This window comes from Stegostoma tigrinum, chromosome 37 (assembly GCF_030684315.1).
Source record: "Stegostoma tigrinum isolate sSteTig4 chromosome 37, sSteTig4.hap1, whole genome shotgun sequence".
NCBI lineage: Eukaryota > Metazoa > Chordata > Chondrichthyes > Orectolobiformes > Stegostomatidae > Stegostoma > Stegostoma tigrinum.
Genome location: NC_081390.1, coordinates 10,885,233 through 10,908,943, shown reverse-complemented (window position 1 = coordinate 10,908,943; position 23,711 = coordinate 10,885,233). Strand labels below are relative to the sequence as shown.

At 38.7% G+C, this 23,711-nt stretch overlaps 1 protein-coding gene across 6 annotated transcripts in view; it reads left to right on the top strand.

The window, feature by feature from the left end:
- Window positions 1–23,711, top strand: part of ercc6 (excision repair cross-complementation group 6) — a 62,210-nt gene that overhangs the window by 27,437 nt on the left and 11,062 nt on the right. For 5 of the 6 annotated variants that reach the window (XM_048563513.2, XM_048563515.2, XM_048563514.2 and 2 more), the window contains 13 exons: window positions 77–212; window positions 1,916–2,086; window positions 7,304–7,480; window positions 8,753–8,869; window positions 11,749–11,844; window positions 12,255–12,473; window positions 13,151–13,261; window positions 13,420–13,539; window positions 14,298–14,392; window positions 15,879–16,024; window positions 16,876–17,631; window positions 18,076–18,277; window positions 21,658–21,736. In XM_048563513.2, the coding sequence (XP_048419470.2) occupies window positions 77–212; window positions 1,916–2,086; window positions 7,304–7,480; window positions 8,753–8,869; window positions 11,749–11,844; window positions 12,255–12,473; window positions 13,151–13,261; window positions 13,420–13,539; window positions 14,298–14,392; window positions 15,879–16,024; window positions 16,876–17,631; window positions 18,076–18,277; window positions 21,658–21,736 (2,425 nt within the window). The remainder of the gene's footprint in view (window positions 1–76; window positions 213–1,915; window positions 2,087–7,303; window positions 7,481–8,752; window positions 8,870–11,748; window positions 11,845–12,254; window positions 12,474–13,150; window positions 13,262–13,419; window positions 13,540–14,297; window positions 14,393–15,878; window positions 16,025–16,875; window positions 17,632–18,075; window positions 18,278–21,657; window positions 21,737–23,711) is intronic. The other variant, XM_048563516.2, reaches the window with a different exon arrangement.

The window sequence follows — 23,711 nt, the reverse complement described above, 5'->3', positions numbered from 1 at the left end:
GATTTTTGCAAAGTTGTCATATTGGATTTGTGACCAATGAATTTATTAAAGTTCGTGATTTTTTTTTAAATTTAAGATATGAGGGCTTGGGACCTGTGGTCATTGTTTGCCCGGCAACAGTGATGCACCAGTGGGTGAAAGAATTCCACACATGGTGGCCGCCATTCAGAGTGGCAGTCCTGCACGAGACAGGTTCCTTCACCAGCAGGAAGGTTGGTACCTTGAACAGCTGAGATCTTGATAACGTTCCATGCTGCAGACATTTCAAGATGTCATGAATATAGAAAAATCATCGTCCAGTTTTTGATCAAAATATGAACAGAAACTGTTTTATACAAAGTGAAAGTAATTGATTCATACTAATGCATGGCATAAGCTTGGTCTGGCCTCAACCATTCTGAATTTGCAGAAATACAATATTGCAATGACTAGAAGTCTTAGAATTAAACAAAGTGTTGAAATATTCAGCAGATCAGACTGCACTTGTAAAGACTAAGCTTTCAGGCTGACAGTCCTTTGTCAAACACCTGCAAATTTTTTTCACTCCTGAAATGATGCTACTTGCTGAAGGTAATTCTTCTCCACACAACTTAAACTTGTGTTCTTTTGAAAACCTACAACATATATTCTTCCATTTAATTTTTTTCACAGAAAATTGTTTAGTCACTTTAACAATTCGACATACACTTTGTTCCTTGAGATTTGCAAGTGGCTGTCTGCTATTTACCTATATAATGCTTCAGTATTCAGATGACAGTTTAACATAATTTTTGAACGTATCGATCAGATATTTGTTTGCAGTTCTGCATTATTTTATACTTAAATCATATTTGACTTGGTAGCAAAATCCACAAAACCTGTGCTGCAAAAAGACAGCTTGAACATTTAATTTTTTTGGAATAATTTCCATTTTGGTCTTGATGTTAATAATGGCTTAAGTACTGAAACCAGCTGTATTTCAGTGCACTGGTACAGTTCAACTTAATCATAATCCCTTGAGCTCAGCTGAAGAAATCTTTAATAATTCTTGGACTACAGTTGCTTTTGCTAGTAAAAGTTCCCTAGATTTCTGATCTAACTATCTTTAAGTCTAGGTGTACTTACGGATCAGCTCCCATCATATGCCGACGCCAAAGATTTTTACGATAAATAACTAGAAAGAGGTACAGTGCTGAGAGCAGTGTGCAGATCATAAATTTTGAAGTAATCCTTGATTATAAAACCCACTTTGCATTTTCCATTATGATGTAAAAATCTGTGGCTTTAGGAGGTTTAATCATGCAGGAAAAGAAACAAAGGGATGGTTTTATATTTTCATACATTGTGAGATTTGACAAAGACTACTTTCCTTTTTTAACTTTGGGACGAGGCTTCCTCACTCTTGCTTTTTCACCTTGTCAGCACAAGACATTGTTTATTTAAAATTTTGCTTGAAGGAAGTTTAAATTAATTATAGGTTCAGCAATTCATGACTGTGAACCTCCTATGCTCTGTTTGCTGTGAATGGCCTTCATATGCCTGCATTTAAGCCCTGTTTTGTTGGTACCTGACAGTGTGATTTATGACTGTTGTTTTCTAACAGTCCACTATTTGCCCTCTAGGAGAGATTGGTCTCCAGAGCATCAATAACAACAGCAGCACTTTCACAAAATGTCTTTTAATGATAGCAGAACTGTGTTCATCGAGTTAGGCTAATTGCAGACGTCCCTTATTAATTGCAAAAACTGGGAGAGGTTACATATTTTACAGGCACTTAATTTGAAATCACGAGAGATGATTTGAGTATTACAGCAGTAGATGGAAGTCTTGGTACACTTTAGAATGATTTTTGTGATCATTCTGTGCATATAAAACAGTGAGAGTTCCATGTTTGTACTTCTCATTGCAATTACAGCACATTATTTTGATATTGCAGGAGAGGCTCATTCGAGAAATCGCAGCATGTAACGGTATTCTGATCACCTCGTATTCCTATGTCCGAATTATGCAGGAGTCCATTGCGTACTATGATTGGCATTATGTAATTTTGGATGAAGGGCACAAAATACGAAACCCAAATGCTGCAATTACTGTTGCATGTAAACAGGTACCCTGGTAATATTTTTCTTTATCTTTATTATTTTCTCTTAGAATGTGGGCATCACAGCTTCGGTCAGATTTGCTACTCCTCCCCAAGTGATCTTGTCATTTCATGTTGTTTGTCTAAAGTTTGACTGTTTCGTTAACAGAGATGTCACCATAACTCCCAAATGTTATCCCATAGGGAGGCAAAATTGTGTATGCTGTCATGAATGTGTTTGCCTTGTCTTGGACAGCTGCCACATAATTCTTATAAAAATGTGGGGCTAGAATTGTTGATGTTGTGAGGAGGAGCAAGCCTTCAGAGGACATTAAGCTGATAACAGACAAGGCATTTAATCACATTTTTAGGTAAAAAGCATTTTAAAGTGCTCTGCGAAACAGGAGAAACATGAAATAAGCAAATAACTAAATATGGATTGGATAGTGATCAGTGGTTAGAGTTTTAGAAGGACACGACTGAACCCTTGTTCAAAAAGACAGGCCTTTAAGGAAGGTTTTAAATGTGGAGTTAGAGTAGAATTGGAATCTCTGGTTACTTATTTAGGGAGGACATTTCAAGGAAAACAGCTGTGCACAAAATACTTGCAAGCAGATCTAGTCCTTTCACCACCAACCCCCAAGCACATTTCACTGTTCAATACGATCATGGTTTTCCTGTCCATTCCGCTATAGCCCTTGACTCGCTTATTGATCAAAAATGACCGAAGTCCGCCTTGAATATATTCAATGAACGCCTCCACTGATGTTTGGGGAAGAGAATTCCATGGGCTAATCACCTGTTGAGGCAAAAGAAAGTCATCTTAACCTTAAATGTCAGTTTCCTAAATCAGAAACAAGAACAGAAATTGATGGAAAAACTCAGCAGGTCTGGCAGCATCTGTGGAGAGAAATAAGAGTTAACATTTCAGCTCCAGTGACCCTCCTTCAGAACTCAGACAGGTATGCCTGTCTGTCAGGAAACCATGACATTGGAGCAGTTTGGGTAGAAGACAAGCAGTTACTTTTCAGAGTGAAATATAGGGCCCTAATAGTAATCCATTTGGTTGTATGGAATGTAAAGGAACAAATAATGGCAGCTTATCAGAAAGGAATGGTGATAATCATGGGGAGCTGTAATCTGCATGTAGTCTGGAAAAATAAAATGAACAGGTAGTCTAGATGAAGAATTCATTGAATTTTTCCAGGATCATTTCTTACAATTGCAAGTTCTGGAGCCACCCAGAAAGCAAAATATACCACTTGTGGTACTCTGCATTGAGATATGATTAATTAATGACCTGATAGTGAAGGCACCCCTAGATTGCAGCAATCAAACTATAATTGAATTTCACATTCAGCTTGATGAAGAGTGGATCCAAGACTGATATTTCAAACTTAAAATTAGGATAATTACCAAGGAATAAAAGCATAACTGTCGAACATTAACTAGTAAACGAGATTAAATCGCGGTACAGTGACAGACATGTGAGGGGGTATTTCAGAATACGCAGAATAGATGCAATCCAACAAGGAAAGAAAATTCCAAAGGCAGGATTCACCATCCTTAATTGGCTTAAAGATAGCATTAAACTTAAATTTAAAAAAATTAATTATGCAAAGAAGATTGGGCAGAATATTTTGAAGAGAACAAAGAATGGACTAAAAGATTAATAAGGAGGGCACAATTAGTGTTCAAGAGAAAGCTAGCTGCAAATATGAAAACAAATATTGGAGTTTCTATAGATATTCAAAAGGGAGGAATTAGCAAACTTTATATTGATCCTATAAAAAGTGAGTTTGTGGAATCCATAATGGAAAATAAGGAGATGACAGGTGAATTCAATATGTATTTTGAATGATCTTCCCTATATGGGATACTAGCAACATCCCAAAGATAGCTGCATATCAGGAGATAGAAGGGAGAGAGCAACTCATGAAAATTACAATCCCCATCGAAGAGGCACTGGAAAAATTAGTGGAGCTGCAAGCTGACAAGTCTCTGGCTTTTGATGGACTTGTCCCCAGTTCATAAGGGAAGTGGCTAATGAGATAGTTGATGCATTGGTTTTAATTTTCCAAAATAGCCTAGATTCAGAGAATGCTCAATTACAAAGTAAAGCAACTAATAAAATTAATTTATTCAGAAAAGGAAGGAGACAGAAAGCAAGAAACTACAGGCCACTTAGCTTAACATTTATCATACAGAAGCTGTCACTAAAGATTCTGAAGATATTCATGGTATTCTGGTAGAGTTAACATGTTTTCGTAAAAAAGAAACTATGTTTAACCAATTTATTTGAGTTCTTTGAAGAAGCGGCATGTGCTGTGGATAAAGGGAATGTACTGTATTTAAATTTCCAGGAGGCATTTATAAGATACCAGATCAAAGATTATTGCAAAAAATAAAATGTCGTGGTGTAGAGAATGACGTATTGGCATGGTTAGAAGATTAGCAAGCTAACAGTAAACAGTAGGCACAAACTGAGTCTTTTTTTTGTGAGCAAAATGTATCGAGGAATGTATCACAGGGATCTTTGCTGGAGTTTCAATACTTTGCAATTTATAGGAATGATTTGGACAAAAGGACCAAAGAAATGTTTGCTAAATTTATGTCATAATAGGTAATAAATTACAAACAGGACATAAGGAGCCTACAAACGGATAACAGAGACCAAGGGGTACAGTTACATAGTTCCTTGAAAGTGGCATCACAGGTTAACAGGGTGCTGAAGAAGGCATTTAGCACACTTGCCTTCATCTGTCAGAGCATTGAGTACAAGAGTTGGAAGGTCATGTTATGGCTGTACAAGATCACATATGGAGTACTGCATACAACTCTGGTCACCCTGCTAATGGGGAGGATGTTATCAGACTGGAAAGGGTGAAAAAAAGATTTGAGGAGATTACTGCGACTAGATGGTTTGAGTTATAAGGAGAGGTTGGATAGTTTGGGACTTTTTTTCCTGGAGTGTGGGAGGCTGAAGCGGGTGCCTTTATCGAGGTTTATAAAATCATGAGGGACATATAGATAAGGTGAATGGCCAAGGTCTTTTCCCCAGGGTATGGAAGTCCAAAACTAGAGGACATAGGTTTAAGGTCAGAGGGGAAAGATTTAAGAGGGATGCGAGGGGCAACTTTTTCACACAGAGGATGGTTCGTACTTGGAATGAGCTGTCAGAGAAAGTGGTAGAGGCTGATACAATTACAACACTGAAAAGACATTTGGACAAGTACATGGATAGGAAATGCTTAGGTAGATGGGCCAAATTCAGGCAATTGGGACTAATTCAGTTTATGAAACCTGTTTGGCATGGATGAGTTGGCTCGAAGCTTCCATTTCCTTGTTTCATGATAGACAGCAAAGAACTAACAAAAGGAATATAATGTGGCAATATGTAAAATTGCCCATTTTTAGTAACAAAAATAAAAAAGAAGCCAATTATCAAAATGGCGAGGAGTTGCAGAGCTCTGAGATGCAGAGGGATCCAGGTGTTCTGAATCACAAAAAGTTAGCATACCAGTACAGCAAGCAATTAGGAAAGCTAATGGAATGTTATTGTTTATCACAAAAGGAATTAAACACAAACCTAGGGAGGTTATTCTTCAGGTGAGACCACATCTCGAGTATCATATACAGTATTGACACCTTACTTAAGGTAGGATATAAATGCATTGGAAGCAGTTTGGAGAAGGTTTACTAGGTTCATATATAAAATGGGTGGATTACCGTATGTTATGCATGTATCCACTGGGAGTTTAGAAGAGTAAGAGGTGACTTGATTAAATATGTAAAATCCTGAGGGAGGTGGAAGTGATGTTCAGTCTGGTGGGAGAATCTAGAGCCTTTGAAGCCTCCTTGTGTCCCCTTCACAACTTGCATAACTATCTATCTTTGTGTCACCAGCAAATTTAAAAAGCATTCCTTTGGTGGTGCGATTCATTTAATTTTTTTATTTAGCCTATTTTTCTAATCAACCTGTTCAGAGATGTTATTACACATCTTTGGAAAACTTGGGACTTGAGACCAGGCCTTCTGGTCCAAGGGTTAGGACATTACCACTGTGCCACATTTAAGTCATTGATTGCAAATGGACAAATCTTATTACATACCATTGTTTGAACTATCTCTGCTGATGTATTTCGTTCTTAAAAGTATCTTTGTGAACTTAATTTTAGACTGCTTTATTGAATCATAAGAGCTTTTAATGTGGATAAATAATTAAAGAGATTTATTTAATATGGGTTTTACTGTGATCTTGCACTTAAGCAAGTACTATGCATTAACGGCGCTGAGAGTAGTAAAAATTAAAATGTTGCAATCACGATATTTTTATATCACAGTGTTATAAATTTTATTATTTGATTGAGAGCTTGAAGCACAATAAGTTCCTTTTGAAAAGAAAAATATCAACTGTGTTGGGTTGACATACCTCTTTGGAACTAGTTTTAATATTATGATTAAGACCACGCAAAGAATCAGACCAGGAGCTAACAAAACCACCTCTGGAGCCTTCTGTGTCTTTAAATGAGATCATGGCTGAATATCTACATTGACTTCACTTGTTCACATACCCTTCAATTCCCTTGGGACCAAGCTGAAACAAATGTGTATTTTTATATTTTTTTTTTCTTTGAATGCATTACGCAGTGGGGTTGTGGATATCCACGCCAATCTGTGTTGCAAAACTTGAAGTATTCAAATACTGTGGACTGGAGAAACTTTGAATGCTTTAAAAAAAGTGTGTCAGGGTTGGGATTAGTAGTACTAGTAGTACTTATACTTAGAAAAATGACAACTTACATTTTCGTAGTACCCTTATCATAAAAAAGATACCCAAAGAGTTCACTGAAGGCAACACATGACAAAAATAAATGCTCAACTAAAAAAAGAGAAATTAAAAAGAATTATTGAATGATGAAGAAATAGGAGCAAGAATTGGCCATTTAACCCCTTGAGGCTGCTCTGCCAGCCAGTAAGATGACAACTGATGTGATTTTTACCCCACTCCAGTTTTCTGTCTATTCCCCATAAAGTGGGTTTTAAGAAAGCCTTAAAGAAGGTAGTGGGAAGTGTAGAAGCAGAGGGTTTTAGACTGAACATTCCCGAACGTGAGAACAAGAAGGCTGAAAGCACAGTCATGAATGAGGCACGTACATGCTGTTTAAATAGCAGTTCTATTCTTGAAGACTTTTAAGGAAAATGTTGCAGTTTCATAAATGATTTTTATAATTCTCTTTGCAGTTTCGCACTCCCCATCGCATTATCCTGTCTGGTTCACCGATGCAGAATAACTTGAAGGAGCTCTGGTCTTTGTTTGACTTTGTTTTTCCAGGAAAGCTAGGAACATTGCCAGTGTTCATGGAACAATTTTCTGTCCCTATCACAATGGGAGGCTATCAAAATGCCTCACCCGTTCAGGTATGTGAAAGAGAACATAATGCTTTCTGTATAATTATAATGAATAAAAAGAGTAGAATGAGTTCATGGTTTCTGGATTTGAGATGCTGGCATTCTTGCTATATTGTAACATCTTCTGCTTTAGATTTGCAATATTCACACTTTGAATCATGACATTATTAATGGAACAAAAGAGGTTGGTAGAAGTAGAAAAATACACGTAAAAGAGAAAGTTAAAATTTGGTAAAAGCAAGGATAGAAAATACAAGAGGGAAAATGTTAAGATTGATAGATGGATTACCTTTGTTGCCTCACAACAGTACTGGTGATTCACGGCTGCTAAAAGTGTCTCCATTCTGAAATGCAGAGTGTACATATTTTCTTTCTGTTACAGTTGGTAAAATGCTGTTGTTCAGGGTGTGGAACCCTTTCTTTTAATCTTTTAATGTTTTCATTATTTTACCTTAGTTTTTTTTATATGTGAATTGAAACATCTAATCAATAAATTATCATGTACTTTAATACTTGCCCTCTTTGTACAACTGATCTGAACTGTGCCATATGTTCTTTAAACTAGAAAGAACCCTCTGTGTGATACCCTTCATTCCTCCTTAAGCCTACTTACACAGTGGCAAGTGGGCACTAATCATTTGGTAGTACGTAGCATCTTTCAGGCTTCCTGCGGGCTTCCTTTTGATCCTCAGACCACTCAGATTAGTGATAAATGGAATTTTGGCTGATATAGGATTAGAAACAAAGATGACATACCATGATGAAAGGGCCATTTCCCTGAGGGTAAGACTTGCACAGCTAATAAAACTTCCATTTTGTGTCCTCCTGAGAGCTCTGAACTATACTGTTGTGTCTAAGCCATTATACACAGAGCCAAACATTAGTACAATGGAGCACTGGTATCATTAAGAATTAAACATTAAAGCCACATTTGCCACGAGAAGTATCAGAATTGCTTGAAGACAATTGTAGTTAATAATAATATTGCAATATTAATTACCCAGCTTGCATTTTTTTTGTCTGTTTAGTTTAGTGAAATAAACATACAGGATACCAAATTAACACTATATTTGTTATGGTGCCCAATAAAATATCTTCATAATCTGTTTTTAAAATGAATTTACCAATATATTAATTCTAAGGACTCTGTTAAGTGGTGAGTTAGCATTTGTCAAAGAACGTTTTTCTTTAACTGCTCTGCGTAAATGTGTCCCATCTGATTTGTTATTATTGCAACCTGCATGTGTATCCTTCTCAAAGTTATTTTAAAAATATTCTCAGGTGCAAACTGCCTATAAGTGTGCTTGTGTTTTACGGGACACCATAAATCCGTACTTGCTGCGACGAATAAAAGCAGATGTAAAAATGAATCTGGCATTGCCAGACAAGAATGAACAGGTGGGTAAAACTCGGGATTTTTTTTGAAGGCTTAATGTAAACTTCTGCATGTATTACAGTTATTGTAGCATAATGGAAGCATTCTACATTCCTACCGCATTGTCAAAAACCAGAAATTTTCTGCTATTTGCAGGGGTTCTGGCCAATTATTGCCAGTTATTGCATTATTTCAGATTATTTGATAGCACAGTACATGGAATACACATGGGATCTTGCTGATCCGTTAAGACTCTCTGCCACAAATTATGAATGCAATTACCCACTGAGTTATTGATATTTCAGAATTAATAAGTTGATTATTTTTGCATTACTTATGGGGATATAGTATTAATTGCTACACTATCTTAATTTTAAAGTTAGCTGCTAATCCAGTTTGAAAGAGCTGTTGTTCATAGTGTAACAAGAGTCCCAGATGATAGCTGGTTTGCTTAAAAAAACTGATGAACAAAATATTTGGGAGGAATGACTTCCTAACTTCATTGGGTCCTTCTCTCCCTTGGCTTGGTGTGACAGTAGTTACATTAAATATTTAAATGCCATCAAGAAGCACAGCAGGGGAAATGAATGCAAAATAACAAAAGATTTCAGTCCTACTACAAAAATAGGAGCACTTCACATCTGTGAACACAGATGCTGATTGTGTTTTAAAATTGTGCCCTGTGAATTTATAATTGTCTGTATGTGTTATGGTTGAATTAGAGAGGCAGTGCTTTGTTTTAATCTTATCCAAATAACTCAATGACCCTTTTTTTGGGGGTAATTGTGAATTTCCCTTTAATTAGCATCCCTCTTGTAGTACAGATTCCACAATTGTTCACACACAAATAATACATGTAAAACGAGTCTAATTTTTTTTGGAGGATGTGTTTCTTTCAGAATTCATGGTAATGTATTCCAACAAAGTTGTCGCAAAGAGCAACTAGTGATTAGTGTAAAAGCAGAAGCTAAAGACCAAACTAATCACAAAGTGGAATATTCATAAATAATGCACGACATTCAGTAATGTTGCATTATACTGTAGATATAACATTCATCATCACTTCATAAAAGGATATAAATATTTCCTGAAGATCATTGTGTATTCTTGTTCAGTTCGTAATCTGAAGAATGTGAGTTCAAATCCCACTGTGGAAGTAATAAAATAATTTAAATGAGCTGGTTCCAGTGAAATTGCGTATCATTGTTAAAGAAATCTAACTGGGTCATTAACGTCCTGTAAAGGACCTGCCAACTTGATTGACTGTTAACTTTCATCTGAAGTGGCCTAGCAAGTCATTCAGTCTTATTACCACCTTCTACTGGCAATAATGTTGGCCTAGTCAGCAATGCTGACATCACAGGGATAAATAACAAAAGTGCTGGGGCCAGAGTGCAAGTATATTACCAGCAACAGTGAGAATTTTATCTTGCAGTTGACCGTGTTCTTTAAAACTCCAATGAAGGAATACACTGTTTTAAAAATTCACCAAAACTCAATGCAGAGTGCTTTTCATTTTGTGGCAGTGCAGCACTTTCTGTATTTTCACACTCTTCTGTACAGACAATGGAAGGTTCCATCTTTTTGATGATTTTGCACTCAAGTAAGCCTAGCCCCGGAGAGGGCTTGGGGCAGAACTTAAACATTAATATTTTAAAGAATGAATGTGGGGACATCTGTTACACTTCATATTGCAAACTGCAGTTTTCTAAAAGCTGAAACTCCACAAGATTTGTTTTGTGCACATAAAGCTTCATGAGCAATACCCTGTGATCCCACAAGATTGTTGGCAGGTGTATGCATTGCAACTGAGTAAATCAACCCTAACATGTCTAAGTTTGGGAAGATGATTCACCATGCGACTGAAAGGATTGCCCTTTTGGTGAATCCACTGAATTTTCAGGGTCTACAGGTTAATATTCTATTGATTGGCCAATGCGTCAGCTTTTAGAGCAAATGCTTGCAGCGTGCGACTGATTCCTCTGAGCTGCCTTGAATGATCACAATCCATGCATCATAGATAGAGGTGTCAGCCCAATTGAGCTAAGAAAATTTCCTCAGGGTTTGAATCCCGTTTTGCCCCGTCTCTGTCCTTGGTCTATTGTTAGAATGTTTCAGGAGAGCTTATATAGCCATGGTTACTGCATTTTGGATTTATGATAGAATTTATGATGCACATCAGCTGAATTCAAATCACTGCTTGGCTCCTGGGTTTTTTTCCTGATTTTTGGTTAATTCATCACCTGAAAGGTTACAGTCACATATTTTGGTGAGGTAGAATTGAGATTACAGTTACCACACCCAAAATAAGATCATGCCTACTGCATGCTATTTTTAATGAAATGTTAGGATTTCATCCATGCCCAACTGAAGAAGGGAATAATGTAATGATGCCATTACAGTTGTTGCCAGTATGCTGCCTGCTATTTTGCTTTTGTGTAAGTGTAGTCAGCAAAAAAAAACTTCGGGTGTACAAGAGACAGCAAATCAAAAAGAGAAATAACCACTGTAAAATAGGTTAGTCACGCACTGTTTTGAATCTTGTCAGACAGTGATAGATTCATTCCAATTGCTGAATGTGATCTTAATGGTTTGGTTTTAAGTCGCCTGATCAGTAGGACATTTCTGGCATATTTGAAAGGTGTGGGTCATCACATTAGGCTGTTTTTTTATTGAGAATATAGAAGTCCTCATTGTTGCACTTAGTTCTGAATTTGTGTTGCTTACTTTTTAATTGTTCTTGAAAGTGTTATTTTGCAACTGTTGTTAATATTTTATTAAGTTTGAATTGAACATATTTCCTGTCTTCATTGCATCAATTAAATGATGAATTGAAAGTCACAGTATTGTCCAAATGAGCAGTAAAGAAAACTATAACTGACTCTGAAACATTTTTCTGTAGGTTCTGTTTTGTCGCTTAACAGAGGAACAACGTGAAGTCTACCAAAACTTCATTGATTCCAAGGAAGTTTATCAGATTCTCAACAGAGAAATGCAGGTCTGTTATTGCTATAATTGGATATTCAACAAGGAAGCTTGCTCCTTCTTTAAGAAGGGGACTGTTAAGAATAGTGAGCCGCTGCTTTTGTTTATTGGAGCAATGAAAGGCTCTCCCTTAACATTAATATGAATCCATAAGTGCTTACAGAGGATAACAAATGGAGCTTCAAGTGTTTGATAAATAATTAAAGTATTCCATTCAGTGCTGTGACGTAGAAGCTACTTATTATCAGTACTTGACACATGTGTAGTCTAAACACACTGCATGCGCTGTTGTGTATAGAGGTCTCTTGCACACAGTTCTTAGAGAAACGTGAATGTTTGGATAGCAAATAGTCAAGACGTTGATTGTTCTCTTTTTTTTTCCTCTATCTCTCTTCCCACCCCTACCAACCCACAAAAATATAGGTATTCTCTGGCCTGATAGCTCTCAGAAAGATCTGTAATCACCCAGACCTATTTTCTGGTGGCCCCAAGATCCTGAAGGGGGTGCCAGATGAGCAGCTGACAGAGGAAGAGCACTTTGGGTATTGGAAGCGATCTGGAAAGATGATTGTAGTCAATGCTTTGCTAAAGCTGTGGTACAAACAAGGACATCGAGTACTTCTTTTCTCTCAATCCCGACAGGTCAGCACATGTAGCAGAGATAAAAAGGGCATTTTGACTATTTAATAATGCAGCATAAACTGTCTTATTAACACCTCTACACTCCCTCACAAAAACAAGATGTCAGGTGTTTATTATTATTGTTTTGGTCTTATTTTAAAATCCAAACCTACTCCTTATTTGTTTCACACTAGTTCTGTTTGAATTTAATTATTTCTCCTCCACCTTTGGTGCTACTGTGTTTCTGTGCAAACTACACCTTTTTAAAGATATTTTAAAATCATCTAGTTTCAATTCCTGTGGCAGATTTTAATGTATATTAAGTATTAGCCAAGAAATCTTTCACTTGTAACAGGATAAGAGTTGGCAGAATGCCAAGTTATATCGCTTAAAATGAGTTTTGGCACATTTTCAACTCAGATTTAATTGATCAGTTTTCAGATTCTTGTCATTTCATTTCGGTTTAGAACGAAAACAAGTTTAAGATTAAAATCCATTTTGTTGTACACTTACCACCTGTCATTAGAATTTACTGTATCCCTGTTACAAATCGTGTTTTTTTATTTTGCTGTTAATATGTATTTAGAGCAGGTTCTAAATTAAAAATGTGTGTAGTGCTACTTTCTAATTTGTTCTGAAGGATTGATAAAGACATATCCACGAAACTAATAAACATATCTTTTTCTCCTATTTGTTAGATGTTGGACATCTTGGAAGTGTTTATTCGAAATCTCGACTATTCATATCTTAAAATGGATGGAACAACTACAGTGGGCTCTAGACAGACACTCATTTCTAGATACAATGAGGTAAAAACTTCAAAAAGTTGTTCGTGCTTATTTCTGTGCTGCATTTTGCTCTTTTATTAATGCTTGCCAAGTTTACATTTGATTATTCGATTAACAAACATGCTTTTCTTGAAAAAAGTATTTTTTCAGAAAAACAAAAATTTGTTCTTCTGTTGTAGAATTCCTCTATATTTGTCTTCCTCCTCACAACTAGAGTTGGTGGTTTGGGAGTTAACTTGACAGGAGCAAACCGAGTTATTATCTACGACCCTGACTGGAACCCGAGCACTGACACACAGGTGGGCCCTTTTCAGTTTGTGTCAATGCAAACAGCATTGGATTGTTTCATCTCTCATCTGCACTCAACTCAATGCCACAAACATGCATGTGCATTTAGAACAGTTATTAAGCAATTATGTATATTTGTAAATGTGAACTGAGTGTGTTACATTGGGAGCAGCTAAAATCTGCAATTTGTGCATTTTGTTACCTCAAGCTGTGGTAGTGTTGCTGTTTTCAATTGTTCTGGTTGGGACAGAGAATGTGATGGATTTCATGCCTGAGAAAGAACAGTACATATTGAAGTAATCTGAATTGCTTTGAAATGTCTGACCCTGTGCTGACACTGAACAGCTTATTTTGCACAGTTGTTAAGAGTATTCTGAAATAAAATGTTGCCCACAAGTTTGAACGATTCACATGTGGTTGGGTGTATGCAGGAAAGTTGTTCAGCTGTCAGCAATTAGACTGAGTATAAAGCTTGGAGAAAACTTAATTAAAAACTGCTGGAATTCTAGCAATATGACTGCTTTGTGCAGGTGGGGCTGTAACAAATTTTTGTTAAACTGTAATGTGACTAAACCTTTGCCCTACTTGTAGAATATTTCCCTGCAATAAAGGATCATCATTTCAGCCATAAAAAAATAACTTGGAACTGCAACAGTTTAAGGAAATTAATTGTGCATGAACTTCTCATGTTTGACATTCGATTATGAAGTGCTCTGCTCTGTCGTGGGGAAGCCGGTGGATACTAATCACTAAATGTGCATTCTTCTAGGCCCGAGAGCGTGCCTGGAGGATAGGCCAAAAGAAACAGGTTACTATTTACAGGTTACTAACAGCCGGGTCAATTGAAGAAAAAATCTACCACAGGTATGTCTCAAAATTGGGAATGCCCTGTCTCATTAAACTTTGTAAATTGTCAGTTTTTGTCAACAACATACATGAGCTCAAGATCCATTTGGTTTGATTCTTAATGGTTTAGCAAGCAGAAACATTTTAATTTCACACTGGTTGACCACTAAGACTCTTAATTCCCCCTCTCCCAAGTTATTTTCAGTTAATAGTACAATTATATTTTGTGTATTCATCCAAGTAGATTTAAAAGGGGAACATGACTAAATGCTAGAAATGTTCTGAAAGGGAGAGACCAGTTAATGTTTTGTTGAGAAACCCTACAAATAATCCTAAAATAGGCTCTTTAGCTGAGTATTGAATCTGTTGACTTTTCAGGGACCCTCTATTGGATTATGTGGAATGTCTGGATCCAGCCTCAGAAAAACATTCTGTATTATGCCAATGATAGATTTTCATATCCTATATTAGCTAAACAGTAGCATTTTTGAAAGACATCTCTTAATGTTGAAATAGGAATGGTTTTGAATTGTAGGTTTCTGTCATTAGCAACTCAATTAAAGTCAGGTTTACATATTTATTTCAACACCTTTTAAAAAGAAAAATGGCAAAAGAACATTTCATTAATTAATCCAAACTTTATTTGAATCCAGGTCCTAGTGAAAAGCCATTATTTTTACCCACTGCATCTGCTAGTCCTCCTTTCACTAGAAGTTTGGATTGAGGATCGCATTTGAACCATCAGCTTCTCCTTCTCTTTCACACATCGATTGTTCACATCTAAGACTTCTGGCTTCCTGCAGCCATCCTTCATTGTTTGCACTGTGCAGTTTGGTTTCCTTCATGTAAATAAGCCAACGTTGCAACTAAGTGCAGAAGACGTTTGTTGAGAAAATTAATGTAAAATAAACGATTCAGTAACACTTAACCAAAAATGATGATGGTGTGATTACAACATTTGTTTTCACATGGCTCACTGCAAAAGGGTTTATCTTATTTGCACTGTGCTCCTTAATGGAGGTGCTAGTTCTCACACTAAATAATGGGGGAACTGAACACCTGCTGGCACGCCACTTACCTCCCCGTACTGACTAAATATGATTTAAAGTGTGATTTTAGTGGAAAAGGCCTTGTTAAATTAGTGGTCAACAGCTAGTTTTTGTGAGCACCGTGGGAAAATGGAGACTTCTTGGTTTCTGCATGTAATTATTTAGTAATATTTTACATATTTAACCATTTTTTTTCAGATTAATATGAGCATTGGGAGATGAAACAGATTTAAAGTACAATAAATTCATAATAGTGAAAGGTTCATGAATGCAGAAAGGTTATATGATTACATTTAAAATGCAGGTTTGTTCTAGAGCTATATAGTTCCTATGAAAACTGCTAACTAAGGTGGCATGTAATTTAATATTTCATTACTAATTTAATTATAAGAAGTTGTAAATCATTTTATATGTGGTTTCTTTTGATGAATTATGTAATTTTCATTTTATTACAGGCAAATTTTCAAGCAGTTCCTGACTAATCGAGTATTGAAGGACCCAAAGCAGAGACGGTTTTTCAAATCTAATGATCTTGTAGAGCTTTTCACATTAAGCAGTCCAGATGGTACTCAGGGAACAGAAACAAGTGCAATTTTTGCAGGTAGTATCAATTTAAAATAAACAAACGGAATGCAGTGGTTAATGTAGTGAAGTGCCAGGATTGTAGTTCACCAATTTCGCAACCCCGGTTTTACTTCTTTAGAGGAATGTGCGTGGTGAATTTCTGTGGACAGTTAATCCAATATTTAAAAGTGTCTTTCATAACCTGAGATTGTCCAAAAGCATCTCATATAGTACTTAGAAGTACCGTCACTATTGTAATGGCAGAAACATGCTTATTTATCTGCATCCAGTAAACAACGTGACAATGGCCAGATAAGTTGCTTTTAGGTGCTTCCCTACTCCTGTTGAAGTTGTGCTATAGTATCTTTTAAGCCCACTTGAAAAGACAGATGGTTTAACTTGCCATCTGCAATACAGCACATCCAACAGTGTGGCAGTTCCTTAGCAGCCTGTACTTTTGTGTTCAACTTTCTGGAGCGAGACCATAACCTTCCGACTCACAGGTGATATTGCTACTGGCAGGATAGATTGACTTTATTCATTTTGTTCTGCCAGCTGGAGGTCCATCAACCAAATCAACATGTTGGTGGGAGTGTTGGCGAATAATTGAAGGGACCTAAGCAACCTGATTGTCAAGAAAACAGGGTCCCCGCAGCTTCCAGTTTCAAATGATAGAAATTATTGGAAGGATTTTCGTAGGTTTGCTCAGAAAGCTTGTAATTTTGTTGTCCCATCATGGACTGAGAATATCCCGAAGTATTTTGCATCAAGTGAATAATACTGAAATACAATCGTATAAGGCCATTCTTGTGCATAATCCAAGTATTGTAATTATTTCGTTTAATATTCTCTGCGTTAATTGCAGTGAATGTGTTTGTTCCTGGATAGGCACAGGTTCAGATGTTTATGCACCTACCGGAAGAAAACCTGGGAAAATCTCCAGTTCATTCGGGAAGACAAATGACTCGCCACCATATCAAGATTCCAGCAAGCAAGCCATGTTACCACCTGATTTGTCTCTCCAATGCCGTTCAGACAAAAGTCGATCAGGAAAACTTTCTCTTAACCCACAAAATGAAATAAAAGCGAACAGTGTTTTTAGCATTGATGAAACTGTCACTGAGGTAAAGCAGGAAATAAAAAGTGCTGAATTTCCAACTGTTTCAGAGTCTGAATATGAAAGGCTTGATCAACCAACCAATTCTGCACCTAAGGAAACTGACAACAATAATGCAGAATCTACACTCAGCAATAAAGCTGGACTACTTAATCATGACCGCAAACAAGGACAAATCATTCTGGACGAGGACAGGAAAGACTGCAATCTGACCTCAGAAAAACTGCAAAATACAAGTGGTGCTGCCTTAGGAGAAACTAGTAGCAGCAATAAACTTCATCATAAACGCCAGTCCAAAACAAAACATCAAATAACTGAGGGTGAGCATGATGATGCTCTTTCAGTGTATAAGCACAAACACAGAAAACACAAACGCCAGAAAGATGCATATTTTGAAGGTGAGCGTATTCCCCACTTGGTTAAAAGGAAGAAACTCAAAACGAGGGACCGTGAGGAAGAGCAAAAAGAAAAGGAAGTCTGCAGGCAGAGTGATGATTATGTGTTGGAAAAGCTCTTCAAAAGATCTGGTGAATTTACTCATATTTATTGTGCTTCTACTTATCTTTAGGCTGCAAGACAGTTTTTAATTTTTGGAAAAAAAAGTTCTGTTCTGATCATAAGATTTTTATTCCATGGTCGTATTTAATCAAATATTCAAAAGGTAGCTTTGGTATGCTTACTGCTGGATACATAATTATGCTACATAGCACTGAGGGTAAGTTTTACAAATTTAGTTGAGCATGAGGGCAAATTATTAGTGAATTGATCTGAAATCTAAAAGATCTGTTTAATTTTTCCTTTTTTTTATTATTGCACCATTAAGTTTCATTTATTAACAATTGGTTATGGGAAAGCCCAAAAAATCACATTAACAAGACGCAACCAGGTTAATTCAGTGCATGAATGCTGTGAAGTTGGTATCGTTGTATAAATGACGGTGTTAATCTGGTGCTGTTTTCTAATTTATAAAGGAATCCATAGTGTGATGAAGCATGATGTTATTATGGAGTCATCCAACCCTGATTATGTATTGGTTGAAGCAGAAGCTAATCGTGTTGCTCAGGAGGCTTTGAAAGCATTGAAGGCCTCAAGACAGCGTTGCCTGGGTGTCTCCTCTGGTGTGCCGTCTAGGATCAATAGCAGTCAGCTGTCAGGCACAACTGCTGCTATAAAGTAAGATATTAGCTGGAGCATTATTTTTGCAAAGGATGTTTTAATTTACTTTTCGCTTTAGTTTAAATTTTAAAAAAGATGTGATGGTGGATCATCTTGAAATCTGTTCACTATTACTCAATGATTTCTTAGGCTACATAAGAGGGTAGCCCATTCGTATGGATCTGTAGTCACATGCAGGCTTGATAGAGTAAGAATGGCAGATTTCCTTAACTAAAAGTGGTTAGTGAACCCATTGTGTTTCCCTGATAATTTGTGTAACGGTGCAGCAAAAAGATCGAAAGGGACCTAAAGGACAACTTTTTCATGCAGAGGGTGGTGTGTGTATGGAATGAGCTGCCCGAGGAAGTTGGGGAGGCTGGCACAACTACAACATTTGAAAGGTATCTGGATGGGCACATGAATGGGAAGGGTTTAAAGAGCCTTGGGACAAATGCTGACAAATTGGACTACATTATTTTTGGATATCTGCTCAGCATGAATGAGTGGATCAAAGGGTTTGTTTTCATGCTGTAGAACTCTATGACTCTAACTGTACAGTGCCAATATATATTAACTTTTCTGTTCAGGATAAAGGAAATGGGGACCAGCAAAAATTCTAACAAGCATCATGGGTAAAATGACACATTGAGAAATCAATTTTATTGTGACGTATAACATTTTGAGTCGAGTGTATTCAGCAACATTACTGGGAAGAATCCTTTAAAAGTTCTGGAGTGACTTGCGTTGTAAACTGTTAGTCACCGATGTCACACCCACCTATCAGGCACTGTGAAGTCACCTGACCAAGGAAACTGACATTTGGAAAATTAATTTCTAGAATAGAGTTTCCTGGGAAGAGACACTAGCTGAGCATCAGTTGGATTTGATTGAAATCACCCTGTTCTATGGAATTAACAAGTAAATATTGGATGAGTAAAGGCAAGGTATTGCAGATTCTGGAGATCTGGATTAAAGGTCGAAAGTACTGGGAAGCTCAGCAGGTAGGCAGCATCTTTAGAGAGAGAAACAGAGTTAATGTTTTGGGTTCAATGTGACTTCTCTTTAGAACCAAACTTAATATATGAGCTAATAAAATGTGAGGCTGGATGAACACAGCAGGCCAAGCAGCATCTCAGGAGCACAAAAGCTGACGTTTCGGGCCTAGACCCTTCATCAGAGAGGGGGATGGGGGGAGGGAACTGGAATAAATAGGGAGAGAGGGGGAGGCGGACCGAAGATGGAGAGCAAAGAAGATAGGTGGAGAGGGTGTAGGTGGGGAGGTAGGGAGGGGATAGGTCAGTCCAGGGAAGACGGACAGGTCAAGGAGGTGGGATGAGGTTAGTAGGTAGCTGGGGGTGCGGCTGGGGGTGGGAGGAAGGGATGGGTGAGAGGAAGAACCGGTTAGGGAGGCAGAGACAGGTTGGACTGGTTTTGGGATGCAGTGGGTGGGGGGGAAGAGCTGGGCTGGTTGTGTGGTGCAGTGGGGGGAGGGGATGAACTGGGCTGGTTTAGGGATGCAGTGGGGGAAGGGGAGATTTTGAAACTGGTGAAGTCCACATTGATACCATATGGCTGCAGGGTTCCCAGGCGGAATATGAGTTGCTGTTCCTGCAACCTTCGGGTGGCATTGTGGCAGTGCAGGAGGCCCATGATGGACATGTCATGACTCCCACAGCTACCTAGAATACACCTCCTCCCACCCACCCTCCTGCAAAAACTCCATCCCCTATTCCCAATTCCTCCGCCTCCGCCGCATCTGCTCCCACGATAAGACATTCCACTCCCGCACATCCCAGATGTCCAAGTTCTTTAAGGACCGCAACTTCCCCCCCACGGTGATTGAGAACGCCCTTGACCGCGTCTCCCGCATTTCCCGCGACACATCCCTCACACCCCGCCCCCGCCACAACCGCCCCAAGAGGATCCCCCTCGTTCTCACACACCACCCTACCAACCTCCGGATACAACGCATTATCCTCCGACACTTCCGCCATTTACAATCCGACCCCACCACCCAAGACATTTTTCCATCCCCACCCCTGTCTGCTTTCCGGAGAGACCACTCTCTCCGTGACTCCCTTGTTCGCTCCACACTGCCCTCCAACCCCACCACACCCGGCACCTTCCCCTGCAACCGCAGGAAATGCTACACTTGTCCCCACACCTCCTCCCTCACCCCCATCCCAGGCCCCAAGATGACATTCCACATTAAGCAGAGGTTCACCTGCACATCTGCCAATGTGGTATACTGCATCCACTGTACCCGGTGCGGCTTTCTCTACATTGGGGAAACCAAGCGGAGGCTTGGGGACCGCTTTGCAGAACACCTCCGCTCAGTTCGCAACAAACAACTGCACCTCCCAGTCGCAAACCATTTCCACTCCCCCTCCCATTCTCTTTATGACATGTCCATCATGGGCCTCCTGCACTGCCACAATGATGCCACCCGAAGGTTGCAGGAACAGCAACTCATATTCCGCCTGGGAACCCTGCAGCCATATGGTATCAATGTGGACTTCACCAGTTTCAAAATCTCCCCTTCCCCCACTGCATCCCTAAACCAGCCCAGTTCATCCCCTCCCCCCACTGCACCACACAACCAGCCCAGCTCTTCCCCCCCACCCACTGCATCCCAAAACCAGTCCAACCTGTCTCTGCCTCCCTAACCGGTTCTTCCTCTCACCCATCCCTTCCTCCCACCCCCAGCCGCACCCCCAGCTACCTACTAACCTCATCCCACCTCCTTGACCTGTCCGTCTTCCCTGGACTGACCTATCCCCTCCCTACCTCCCCACCTACACCCTCTCCACCTATCTTCTTTGCTCTCCATCTTCGGTCCGCCTCCCCCTCTCTCCCTATTTATTCCAGTTCCCTCCCCCCATCCCCCTCTCTGATGAAGGGTCTAGGCCCGAAACGTCAGCTTCTGTGCTCCTGAGATGCTGCTTGGCCTGCTGTGTTCATCCAGCCTCACATTTTATTATCTTGGAATCTCCAGCATCTGCAGTTCCCATTATCTTTAATATATGAGCTGTTTCTTTCCCCATAGATGGTCCCAGACCTGCTGAGTTTCTCCAGCACTTTGTGTACGTTTAATGAGGTTTCGTTTCCAAATTGATTCTGTCTTACTCATAAATGCACTGGTCTCTTGATTATCTGTTTCCTTCTTATTCATTGACTATTTTCTAATGTAATTTTAATACTAGTTTCTTTAAGACGAGTGGACTTAGGGAATTTTAAGGATGATACATATGCATGTAAACAGCATTATTATGAATGTGAAAATGTAATATCATAAATTCAAAGAGAAATTAGTAACAAATTGTGAGCATAATGCAAGACACAATTTTGAAAAATGTACAGGAAATTTCAAAAGCTTGTTCCATTTTCTCATGTCTTAGGCCAAGATTTGGTCAGAAGAAAAACCCACTGCTTCCAACTAGCAGCTCTTCTTCCAAATGCATTCCAGAAAAATGCAAGGTATGTTTAATGTCATTTTTGCTAATTCTCGTCATGAGAAATGATAGAATGTGCTCAGTTTGTTGCTGGGCAGTTTATTATTTAAGGATTGAGGTCACGTGAAATTCAAGTAACATGTAGCAATCACTTTAATGAGTGTTCATTGTGCCACAATGAAATTGTTGTTAGGACATGAAAAGTTTGCTTATCTACCAATGAGTGTAACCACATATTCATGGATTTTATAGACATTGGGTCCATAGCAAAACAAAATGAATTTATTCAAATTGTAATTAGTCACAAAGAGAAAGGAGGCATACATAAGGTTTAACTGTATTCTAGAAATAAATTTTCCAAATGTCACTTTCCTTGGTCAGGTGACTTCACAGTGCCTGACAGGTGGGTATGACTATCCTTTAAAGTCCTGGAGTGACTCTTAACAGTTTACAATGAAAGTCACTCCAGGACTTTAAAGGATAGTTTCCAGTGATGTTGCTGAAGACAAACAGAGCCCCTGAAGAATATAAAGAAAGCAGGAACGAACTTAAACAAGGAGTTGGGAGGACTAAAGGTGCCATGAAATGTCCCTTGCCAAATAGGATTAAAGAAAATCCCAGGTGTTTTATACATCTATAGGTAGCAAGAGGATAGCTAGGGAAAAGGAAAGTACACTGAAGGACAAAGGATGGAATTTATGCAAGGAGCTGGAGGAAGTGATTGAGGACTGTTAATGAATACTTTGCATCAGTATTCACAAAGGAGAAGGACATTTTGGATGGTGAATCTAGAGAGGGATATTCTACAGGATGTCAAAATAAAAAAGGAGGTGGTGTTGAGTGTTTTGAAAAGCATTAGGTAGACAAGTTCCCAGGACCTTTTGGGATCTATCCTAGAATGCTGAGGAAGGCAGGGGAGAAAATAGCTGGGGTCTTGTTAAAATCTTTGTATCCTCTTTAGACACAGGGAAGTCCCAGAGGACTAGAGAATAGCCAATGTTCTTTCTTTGTTTAAGAAGGGAAACAGGAATAGTATAAGAAATTGCAGTCTGGTGAGCCTTATGTCAGTGGTAGGGAAATTATTGGAGAAGATTCTTAGGCATAGCATTACTCGCATTTCGAAAAATATGGACTTAGTAGCAATACGAAGCAAGGCTTTGTATGGGGAGGTTGTGTCTCACAAACTTGATTGAGTTTTTTGAGGAAGTGACAAAAATTATTGATGAGGGCAGGGTGATGTGTGTTGTCTACTTAGACTTTAGCAGGGCCTTTGACAAGGTCCCTCATGGCAGGCTGATACAGAAGATGAAGTCACATAGGATCTACATTGAGCTGGTAAGATGGACATAGAACTGGATTGGTCACAGAAGATAGCGGAGGCAAAGTATTTTTCTGACTGGTGATCTGTGACCACTGGTGTCCTGCAGGGATTAGTGCTGGAACCTGTGTTGTCTGTAACATATATAAATGATTTAGGGGAGAATTTAGGTGGCCTCACAGTAAGTTTGCAGATGACACAAAGATTGGGGGAGCTGCAGATAGTGAGGAGGATTGCCATAGGATATAGCAGGATGTAAACAAACTGGAATCTTGGGTGGAGAAATGGCAGTTGGAATCTAATCTGAACATATGCAAGGTGATGCATTTTGGAACATCTAATGCAGGAAGGAGGTATTAAGTAAGTGGCAAAACCCTGAGAATCGTTAACATACAGAGGGATATAAGCATGTAGGTCCACAGTTCCCTGAAAGTGGCAAGTGGAAAAGTGGTCAAGAAGGCAAATGGCATGCTTGCCTTCATCAATCGGGAGAAAGGGTATAAAAATTGGCAAATCGTGTTGCAGCCACATAGAACGTCGGTTAGGCCACCTTTGGAATATTGCATACAGCTCCAATTGCCACACTACCAGAAGTCTGTGAAGGCTTTGGAGAGGAAACAGAAACAATTTAACAGGATGTTGCCTGGTTTGGAGGGTATTAGCAATGAGGGGAGATTGGACA